General features: G+C 38.6%; 1 protein-coding gene and 1 pseudogene across 1 annotated transcript; both read left to right on the forward strand.

Moving 5' to 3' along the window:
- Positions 1-4,431: 4,431 nt before the first annotated feature.
- Positions 4,432-5,376, forward strand: LOC102396679 (olfactory receptor 5AP2). The gene has a single exon (XM_025266304.2). The coding sequence runs from the start codon at positions 4,435-4,437 to the stop codon at positions 5,374-5,376; it is 942 nt and encodes a 313-aa protein (XP_025122089.2). The 5' UTR covers positions 4,432-4,434.
- Positions 5,377-9,895: 4,519 nt separating this feature from the next.
- LOC102397628 lies at positions 9,896-11,222 on the forward strand (annotated as a pseudogene).
- Positions 11,223-11,510: the final 288 nt, after the last annotated feature.

The following is an 11,510-nucleotide window of genomic DNA, read 5'->3' on the forward strand; positions in this document are numbered from 1 at the left end:
CACCATCTCCCGGAGTTCACTCAGACTCACGTCCATTGAGTCAGGTCGATGGGGGCAGGTCCTCCTGCCCCCAATTCCTCCCAGCATCAGAGTCTTTTCCAATGAGTCAAGTCTTCCCATCAGATGGCCAAAGTACTGGAGTTTCAGCTTCAGCATCATTCCTTCCAAAGAAATCCCAGGGCTGATCTCCTTCAGAATGGACTGGTTGGATCTTCTTGCAGTCCAAGGGACTCTCAAGAGTCTTCTCCAACACCACAGTTCAAAAGCATCAATTCTTCGGCATTCAGCCTTCTTCACAGTCCAACTCTCACATCCATACATGACCACAGGAAAAACCATAGCCTTGACTAGACAGACCTTTGTTGGCAAAGTAATGTCTCTGGTTTTCAATATGCTATCTAGGTTGGTCATAACTTTTCTTCCAAGGAGTAAGCATCTTTTAATTTCATGGCTGCAGTCACCATCTGCAGTGATTTTGGAGCCCAGAAAAATAAAGTCTGACACTGTTTCCACTGCTTCCCCATCTATTTCCCATGAAGTGGTGGGACCGGATGCCATGATCTTTGTTTTCTGAATGTTGAGCTTTAAGCCAACTTTTTCACTCTCCACTTTCACTTTCATCAAGAGGCTTTTTAGTTCCTCTTCACTTTCTGCCATAAGGGTGGTGTCATCTGCATATCTGAGGTTATTGATATTTCTCCCGGCAATCTTGATTCCAGCTTGTGTTTCTTCCAGCCCATCGTTTCTCATGATGTGCTCTGCATATACTCTGCATATGGATCCCTTTACCTCCCTCAATTAGTCCATTACCATGATTCAGGTAGCATAATTTCCGCTATATACCCAAAGTCCTTATAAAAGGCAAGATCAGAGATTGAACTAACCTGCTCTTTTGTGGATACTTGTAATGCTCCCAAGGGGACTAGACCACTAACTGTTGGGATGACAATAAAAGGGTGTTTAATGGTGATTAGCAGGGCTTCCCTGGTGTTTCAGTGATTAGGAATCTGCCTGCCAGTGCAGGGGACATGGGTTCAGATCCCTGGTCTGGGAAGATCCCACATGCCAGAAAGACCTGGTGCTGGAGCTACTAAGCCTATGCCTCAGCACTCAGCACCCTGGAGACTGTGAGCTACAACTACTGAAGCCCACACACCGGAGCCCATGCGCTGCAACAAAAGACCACAATAACGAGAAGCCTGCATAATGAGAAGTACTGCAGTGAGAGAGCAGTCCCTGCTCATGGCAATTAGTGAAAGTCTGACATAGCAATGAAGCAATGAATCAAAAAAAAAAAAAATCAAAACAGTGGTTAGGACTACTCATCTGAAAATTCATTCTATTTAGCCCCAGGTATCCCAAGGGTAAAGGAGAGGAACATGAAACAGACATGTGAGTCCCTTAGTTGCAGAGGGGAAAAAAAAATAAAAAACAAGTATATTAAAATGAGATGACATGGAGAACACAGTCCCCAGAGCCATAAGAACAAGAAATATATCCTATTTAAAATGTCAGGATGCTTACTCCAGACTCTGGTCTAGGGACTCTCGAACTGGAAATAGCTGCAAACAGTATTACAAATATACTGCAGCAATGTATTGTATATTTTGAAATGTATTTTACATTTTAACACATTGGGATTCTTACCTTAAAGGAAAAGTAAAAATAAGAAGGGCTCAGTCTCTGCTGAATGTGAGTGATTCTCTCATGACAGGGAAGGTATAAGTGTTTCAGTTTTCTCGTCTCTGTAATAGTTGGTGTCTAAAGTCCTTTACAACTGTGTCTACTGTTTAACCTGGGACAATTAGAGGACACTTTTCTAAAAAGTTTTTATGTTTTCTTGCCTCCTGATTTTCTTTTTCTGGTGAATTTGGGCATTGGATAAGAACAAGCAAAGGGATCAAGTAGAAGTCAACCAATTAAGAAAGGTAAGAAAAAAAATATTAAACTTGTGTCCCATGTAGCTTACTGATCTCAAGAAAAATTCACAATCTTGTTAATTTCTCCAATTACCCACAGACCCAAGGTTCCAAGAATACTAAATGACTAAGAAAGTATGTTAAATAACTGTTCTGTCCACTTTTATCAACACAAAATTTCTTAGTCTTTAGGAGAAAGCTAAGGAGAATAAATAATATATGACTTGAATGCTTTTTTAAACACCAGAGATTTTAAGGAAATCTTACTATTATTTTCACAAACTCTTAGAAATTGAAAACCCAGATGAAGAATCTTTGGACTAAATGGTTGACTGCAAACTCTCAGTTGGGGGAAAGAGTATATTTCATAAAAACAAGAAATGTATTTGCTAAGGAAGAGGAGAGAATGAGGCATGTAATTTACAATGCTAGATGTAAAATAAATGGTATTTTGCTAAAAGACAAATTAATGAGAGTGAGTTCTGAAAAAGGCAATTTTCAGCCACTGTATTTTCTTTTTAGGAGATATACACATTTTTTTTCCTAATGTAGGTAAATGGATTCTAATGTATTAATACAGTTCTGAGAATTACAATATCAACATCTATGTATATTAGTGCTCACATCTATTATTGACAAGATCCTTATAAATGACCTTGAATGTTAAGAGAAGGAGAACTGAACTGACTGGATGTAAATTAGACATCCATAATCGATCTATGGGACTCTGAGCAGCAGTCATCAATCTTTTGTACCTCTCATTTCTCATGTGCAAAAAGAGGACTATAATACTGCTTACCTCATAGAATTTAAATAAAATAATGCAGGAAACATACTTAACACAGAGCTTGTAGATCATAGGGAATGAGTAACCTAATTTAGTACTTGCTATTTTTACACGTTGTTGCCTTTCTTTATGTGCCTAACACACACACACACACAAGTTTCTAGAGCATTTTATTCTCTCTGCTATTTCTGATGGAGAAGTACTCTCATGGAAGCTTTCATGTTGAAGATGAGAGGAAAAGACCCTTTCCTCCTTTTTAATACCTGCTGAAAATGCTCTTCTGTGAAATTCAAACTAGCTTTAGTCCAAGGACAAGGACCTAGGCTGAATATCTGCCCAGTGAAATCAGAAGAGGGGCAGTGTAGTTTTGAGGAACAAATAATGTGGCATCAAGAGACCTATGTTCTATGCAGCATTCACCACTGATTAGCTGAGACATTCATATACTTCACTGACCTCACCTAACAAAAGAGTATCTTCTTAATACTCATAGGCTTATTCTTGATTATCTCCCTCACTGAATTGTGGTGAGGTTTAGATAAGATAATGAGTGCAGTGATACATTGAAAGTATTACAGTACTGTATAAAAATGCCAGGCTTTTTCTTATTGGAGTATTGAGTCCCTGTCCCAGTGGAAACTGAGTGGATCTGAGCATGACTAGGCACTTCTTGTACAGTGGTGTCTGTAAGAATGGAACCAGATCTTGCCACCCTTCCCCCAAGCTGTGCTCAGTAGATCCTTTAACATCAATATTAGCACAGGTGCTGAGTTACTTTGATCTTCTGTTTTAAGTTTTTTTTTTTTTTTAAAGATTGATATTAATTCAGTTCAGTCGCTTCTGTTCAGTTCAGTTCAGTCGCTCAGTCATGTCCGACTCTTTGCAACCCCATGAATTGCAGCACACCAGGCCTCCCTGTCCATCACCAACTTCCAGAGTTCACCCAAACTCATGTGCATCGAGTCGGTGATGCCATCCAGACATCTCATCCTCTGTCGTCCCCTTCTCCTCCTGCCCCCAGTCCCTCCCAGCATCAGGGTCTTTTCCAATGAGTCAACTCTTTGCATGAGGTGACCAAAGTACTGGAGTTTCAGCTTTAGCATCATTCCTTCCAAAGAACACCCAGGACTGATCTCCTTCAGAATGGACTGGTTGGATCTCCTTGCAGTCCAAGGGACTTGCAAGAGTCTTCTCCAGAACCATAGTTTAAAAGCATCAATTCTTCGGCGCTCAGCTTTCTTCACAGTCCAACTCTCACATCCATACAGTGGCTTAGTCATGTCTGATTGCTTGCGACATGGACTGCAGCACACCGGGCTTCCCTGTCCATCACCAACTCCTGGAGCTTGCTCAAACACATGCCCATTGAGTAAGCGATGCCATCCAACCATCTCCTCCTCTGTCATCCACTTCTCCTCCTGCTTTCAATCTTTTCCAGACTCAGGGTCTTTTCCAATGAGTCAGTTCTTTGAATCAGGTGGCCAAAGTATTGGCATTTCAGCTTCACCATGAGTCTCCTCTGTCCATGGAATGTTCTAGGCAAAAATATTGGGGTGGCTTGCCATTTCCTTCTCCAGGGGATCTTCCCCCCGCCAAGGATCGAACTTGAAGCTCCTGTATTGGCGAGCTCATTTACCATAGAGCCAGCAGGGAACCCCAAAAGTCGTGTATTCATCTGACCAAATAGCATGTTCCATCTTTTCTCTTATTGCAGCCCAGGTCAGATATATGAAAGAGATGCAAACCAGGAATCAAACAGAAGTGACAGAATTTATCCTCTTAGGACTCTCAGACAATTCAGAGCTACAGGTCGTCCTCTTTGGATTATTTCTGTTGATCTATATGGCAACCATGGTGGGTAATTTGGGGGTGATTGTGTTAATTAAGATGGATCCTTGTCTCCACACCCCCATGTACTTTTTTCTCAGCAGTCTCTCCTTTGTTGATGCCTCTTACTCTTCTTCTGTCACTCCTAAGATGCTGGTGAACCTTGTGGCTGAGAGCAAGGCCATTTCTTTTAATGGGTGTGCTGCCCAGTTCTATTTCTTTGGCTCTTTCCTGGGGACTGAGTGCTTCATGTTAGCTACGATGGCATATGATCGCTACGTAGCCATTTGGAACCCTTTGCTGTATCCAGTTCTCATGTCTGGGAGAATTTGCTTCTTGCTAGCGGCTACCTCATTCCTAGCAGGTTTTGGAAATGCAGCCATACACACAGGAATGACTTTCAAGTTGTCCTTTTGTGGCTCCAATAAGATCAATCATTTCTACTGTGATACACCAGCCCTGCTCAAACTCTCTTGCTCTGATACCCACATCAATGGCATCGTGATCATGGCTTTCTCCAGCGTTACTGTCATCGGCTGTGTTATGATCATCCTCACTTCCTACCTATGCATCCTCGTTGCCATCTTGAGGATGCCCTCCTTGGAGGGCAGGCACAGAGCCTTCTCCACCTGTGCCTCTCACCTCATGGCCGTCACCATATTCTTTGGGACAATTTTCTTCATGTACTCGCGTCCTAAGACTAGCTACTCAATGGAGCAGGACAAGATTGTCTCTGTCTTTTATACGGTAGTGATCCCTATGCTAAATCCCCTCATCTACAGTTTGAAAAATAAGGATGTGAAAGGGGCCTTAAAGAAGATCTTACAGCAACAGATACTGTGAAGCCATGTTACATATCACCCTATTATGTGGAATAAGAATGTTTTCATGTTAATTGTATTGTCTAATTGCTTGAACTGTTTTTCTGTGTTAAAGTATATTGTTTAAAATGAGATGTATTCTTAAATTCCTGGTGTCCTAAATGTGTATTTATTAGCCTGTACCATGAATCAATACAGTGAAGGAAGGCAGTGTCTGGTAAAATATCAAAATACTTGGAATTGGCTGGCCTAGATTTAAATCTCAATTTCAAATTTGAGCTTTTTCACTCTTAATTTTATATATATATATATATATATATATATATATATATATATATATATATATGACTTTGATTGGATCTTGGAAAATAGACTCTGAGACAGATATTTGTATTTAGGAAATTTACTGGAGAGTGTTCCCAGGAACAATACTGATAAAGAAGTAAGGGAAAACGGATTGGGTAGAAGAAACTAATTTGTGATGAAATTGCAACAGAGTATTCAGCCAGTTCCATGTGGAGATCTGGAGCTGAGATTATCCTTCTCAGAGATGTTTCAAATTTGAACAGGTATTTATACCTCCATAATAACCTGCTTTAGATATGGGTCACCCACTGGAAGCAGTCTAACTTTCAGAATGACAATGCCTTTCAGCAGGGATATTCCAAGAGTAGAGCTCAGCTATGAGGTGTGAGCTGTAGATGCCCTAGGAAGCTGGGGAAGTAAATATTTCAATACTGAACATCCAATCTGGGTAGTATATCACAGCATCTATTGTAAATAGTAACACTCTTCCATTCACATGGATGTCAAGAGTACCAAATACTATAGAAGAAAGTCTTAGCTGTTTAATAATAAGGGTGCCATAGCAATAATGGGGGTATAGCTTACTGACTTTGTGAATTAACTGAAATATTTAAGTGTAGTAATCTCAAAGTCAAAGTGTTCTAACTTTTTATCTGTAGCCCAGCCAAAGTTTCACATAATTTTCAATAAACAGTTATCAAACACAATTATTTATTTATTGCTTATTGTAGTGGGGTTGGGGCTTTCAATGTTGGAGCAACAGGGAAAAAACTGTCTTTCATGAGATGATATGTTGAAGAAATAATTTGGAATCAGCTAAATGTCTGTTTCCTATGTCTTTCCATACCACTCTCCACTACAGACCAGAAGGTGGAATACCAATGTTCCAAATGAGACCACTTCATCCCCAAAAGGTTTGTTAGAGACCACAAAGGAGGAGGTAACTCATCCTATCCCCCTGGAACAACCCTCCAATCTCCTGTTAATTCCACTTTTAATTATTAACCAACGTTTCTCTCAAGGACATTAGTGGAAAAATGTATTCAGCAGGTAACACATGCTGAAGATATACCTCGTGAGAAAACAAAATTCTTGATTTCATTAAACTTGTTTTTGAGTGAGGAAGACTTTATTGTCAACAGCAAAGTGTGTATGCATGTGTGCACAGGCATTTGCTCCTGTTTGTGTGGGATGCACGTGTGTGACATGGATAAGAGTTGTGCTTTAAAGAAATTAAAGTGAGAGAAAAGGTTTGTATGGGAGTAGAACAACCTGTGGAAATAACATTTGAGCAAGTCCTGCATAGGAATAACATTGCATGAATATCTGTGGTGACTCAAAGGCCCTGAGGTGAGATCCTCCTTGGTTTGTTAAAAGAATAGTAAGGGAACAAATTATACATGGAACAGAGTGAGCAAATAAAAAGAGAGAAAAAAACTGCAATTTCAGGAAGGTGTTTGGGGAGTGATGGATCAATTGGAGTAGGTTATGGTAACTCATTCCAGTATTCTTGCCTATTAAAATAGATATGAGTATGGATTATATTTTCAGTGGAATTGTGAATTTTTGAGGCAAGACCTAATAAATTTTATATCATTTAATTTAATTCAGTGTTATTCACAATGGAGTCTTAAGACCATAAAAGACATTTTGTACTTCAAATGCCTAACTTATTCACAAAGGTATAAGTGACTCCCTGGGGAGAAAATAGTTCAATTATCTCAGTGAAAAAAAAGTGGATGCCTTAATTTTGGGTTAGTATATTTCAGGCTTTCGATTTTTAGTGTTTTGCAAAGATGATTAAATCTCAAGAGCATCATCACAACCTTAATAATCTGACCCTCAGCCTCAAATTCAGAAGTAGCATCTTATATTCTTTGTTGAATTAATTAACCATATCTTAAGTCTGTCACAGCTGAGGTCCTTAGGCCACTTCCATTTTCATCAAAGCTATAAATTTCACACTGTAGGGGAAAAAAAGTTGTATTCCTCCAAAAAGCAATAAATAAAACTAAACTTATAAACACCACTACTTTCAGTGAGTATGTCTTAAGGACAGCAGGTAAGATGATTTATCTCTAACTGGTTAGATATAGAAAGCTTCAAAGAGGATTCAAAAAGCGTTCAAGGAATTAAGACAAAAACCTCTCAGTGCTCTGTGACAACCTGGAAGGACAGGGTTGACAGGGAGGGAGGCTCAGCATGGAGGGGACGCACACGTGCCTATGGCAGATTCATATTGATGAAGGCAAAAACCATCACAGTATTGTAAAGTACTTATCCTCCAATTAAGATCAATAAATAAAAATTTTAAAAACACTATGTCTCTAAATTGCAGTGTCTGAAACACTGAATTGAAGGTTAGCCACTAAACTAACACTATTTTTTTTTTTTTTAGAAGAAAGTTTAGGACGACTAATAAGAGATGAGGACTTTATAGAATATTCAACCTAGGCGTACACATAGAAACACACATGTACACATGCATCTCTATGTGTATATATGTGTGTTTTTGTGTGTGTATGAAGCTGCTGCTGCTAAGTCACTTCAGTCTTGTCCGACTCTGTGTGACCCCATGGACTGCAGCCTACCAGGCTCCTCCGTCCATGGGATTTTCCAGGCAAGAGCACTGGAATGGGTTGCCATTGCATTCTCATGTATGAAGCAGGGAAATTTAATTAATTTTGTATAGAAAGAGTGCCAAGGCACTTGGCATATTTAATACACTGTGTAGTACATTAAATAAAATTATTTTATGCTCTTATATGCAGGCTTTGAGGAACTACTGCAATTGTCAGCCTTTATCTATCTATCTATATACATAAACATATGTAAACACATACACACATATATGTCATATAGAATATAATTTATATCATATATATAGATGTATATATATATTTATATGTATAAAGTAGAGATCTACAAAATGGCTGTGAATTTTTTTAAATGGTATTTTATAGGGTGGAATTTAACTGATTTTAAAGAAAGAACGGTCAGTTAAAGGACTATTGTAGTAATCTAGGTGAAAGATGATGTTGACTTGAGCCTTAATGGTAGAAATAAATAAAGTTGGCTTGTTGACATAGACATTTCGAAAATAGAGACAACATGATTATCTGATAGACTAGTTACATAGTATGTGAGAAAGAAAAGAGAACAATTTCTTTAATATTTATTTGCTTGTATTTATTTTTTATTTGAACACATGGAAGTAGAGAGTTGTCACTGACTTGAGACAGAGAATGTTATGTTTGGGAAAATTAAAGGAAGACATGAGCAAATCAGCTCTGAGTTAGGTTGAGTCATTATTTGATATTAGTATGAAAATGTGAGTAAGTGATTGCATTATAAGTCTGGGATTTGGGAAAGAGGTCAGGGCTGAAATAAATTCAGGAGTTGTAAATATATAGATAGTATTTATAGTCATGAGACTGAATAAGATCACGAAGGTAGAGTGTAAATAGGAAAAAAAAAATAGAAGAAGATCACAAAATGAGTTCTGAGCTACTCCAATCTTAACAGTCAGAGAAAAGAGGAATAAACAAAGAAGGCTGAGAAGGAGCAGCCCATATGGTAGCAGGAAAACTCAGAATGGTGTGTCCTGGGAGACAAGAGATGATAGTTTTTCAGGGAGTAGTTAGCAATTAACTCTGCCAAATATTATCAATAGATCAAAAAGATGAAGATTGAGAACTGACCACTGAATTTAGCAGCATAAAGAACCCTAACAACCTCGACAAGAACAATTTCTGTGGAGTGATGGAGTGAAAGTTTGATTAGAGTGGGCTTAAGAGAAAACAGGAAAAAAAAACAAACTGAATTCAGGAAGTATTTATTATATATCCAAGTATGTCTTACATTTCATTGCCAAAGAGAATGTAAAGGAACTGGATAATAGACAGTGAAGGCAAAAAGGTCAACGGAAGAGGTGAAAAACTTCGGGAGGTAAGGTTAGATATAGACAAGCAGGGGTTGATTATCAACAATTTCACACACACATGGATAAATGCTCATTTTAAAATAAAAGTTGCTGAGTTCACTTAAGAAATCTTTTTGTTGTTCTTCAGTTAAAAAAATAAATAGCATTAATATACATGTTCTTTGGACATTTTAGAAGTAATTCTACAGTAGAGAATAAACTGTTTGATTTTCTTTTTTTTTTTTTTTCATAATTTATATCACCAATTTCTTTCTTATCTCAGCAAGCCAATCATCCATTCTGAGACAAAGGGATGAGCAACCATTCGACAGTGACTAAATTTATTCTCCTGGGGCTCAGCGATCATCCAGAGCTACAGTCTTCTTTTTATGGTATTTCTAGTCATCTGTATGATCACTGTGTTTGGAAATCTTGGCATGATCCTCTTAGTCAAGATTGACTCACATCTCCACATGCCAATGTATTTTTTCCTCAGTAACCTGTCCCTTGTTGACTTCTGTTACTCTTCTGTCATTGTCCCTAAAATACTCGTAAATTTCTGGGCAGAGAACCCAGTCATTTCATTCAATGAATGTGCCACTCAGTTCTTCTGTTTTGGTTCTTTTGCTGACATTGAGGGATTCCTGTTGACTGTGATGTCCTATGACCGTTAGGTGGCCATCTGCAAACCTCGCCTTTAAACGGTCACTGTGCCCCCCCCCCCCAACTTAACGTCCTGCTGGTGTTGACCACATACCTCACTGGCTTCATAAATGCTGCCATTCACATGGGCCTCACCTTCCAGCTGCCTTTCTGCCACTCCAGTGTCATCAACCACTTTTTCTGTGACATTCCACCCCTCCTGAAACTCACTTGTTCTGACACTCGTGTCAATGAAGCTGTCATTCTTGCTTTTGCCAGTTTTAATGAGCTGAGCTGCCTCCTGACCATTCTCACTTCCTATCTCTGCATCCTCAATGCTGTCATGAGGATCCGCTCTGCTGATGGAGGCACTAAACCTTCTCCACTTGCGTGTCCCACCTGATGGTGGTCACCATCTTCTCTGGCACAATCCTGTTCATGTATCTGCACCCCAGGTCCAGATACTCAATGGACCAAGACAAAGTGCTGTCTGTGTTTTATATGGTGGTCATCCCCATGTTAAATCCTCTCATCTATAGTCTGAGAAATAAGGAGGTCAAAATTTCCTTTGGCAAAAAATTTTTTAATTTAAATTTATATATTTTAATTGGAGGCTAATTACTTTACAATATTGTATTAGTTTTGCCATACATCAACATGAATCTGCCATGGGTGTACACGTGTTCCCAATCCTGAACCCCCCTCCCTGTACCATCCCTCTGGGTCATCCCAGTGTACCAGCCCTTTTTAAAACATCCTCTTTTTGCTTCTGTACTTAGAATTGCCAAAGCATGGGCTTTTAGGGCTCAGAGGGAACTTAGAAATGGTCAAATCCACATGTGTTTACTCTGGCTCCATGTCATTCTGTCATGAGGTTTCCTGTTTTGTTTTTGCTTTTTTTTTTCTACTAGTGGAATTGGACCAAATATTCCAAGCATCCTCAGGAATATGATTGCTGTATACAAATCCCATTTATTCCAGAGAACTTATATGCTTGAAAAAACCAATTATCATAGTTCAACTCCCTATTTAGGAGCATAAAACTCAAAATGGACATACCTAAAATATAGTGTAAACTTTGTTCTAGACCACTGCAATACATGAATGGCATAATAAAGCAAATTACACAATTTTTTGGTTTCCCAGTTCATGTAACAGTTATATTTATATTATATTATAGTCTATTAAGTATGCAACAGCATTATGTCTAAAGCATATATATTTTAGTTAAAATACTTTATTAAAATCTAGCCTTCAGTGAGTTACAATCATTTTACTGGTGAAGG

This window comes from Bubalus bubalis, chromosome 16 (genome assembly GCF_019923935.1).
Source record: "Bubalus bubalis isolate 160015118507 breed Murrah chromosome 16, NDDB_SH_1, whole genome shotgun sequence".
In the NCBI taxonomy this organism is placed as follows: domain Eukaryota; kingdom Metazoa; phylum Chordata; class Mammalia; order Artiodactyla; family Bovidae; genus Bubalus; species Bubalus bubalis.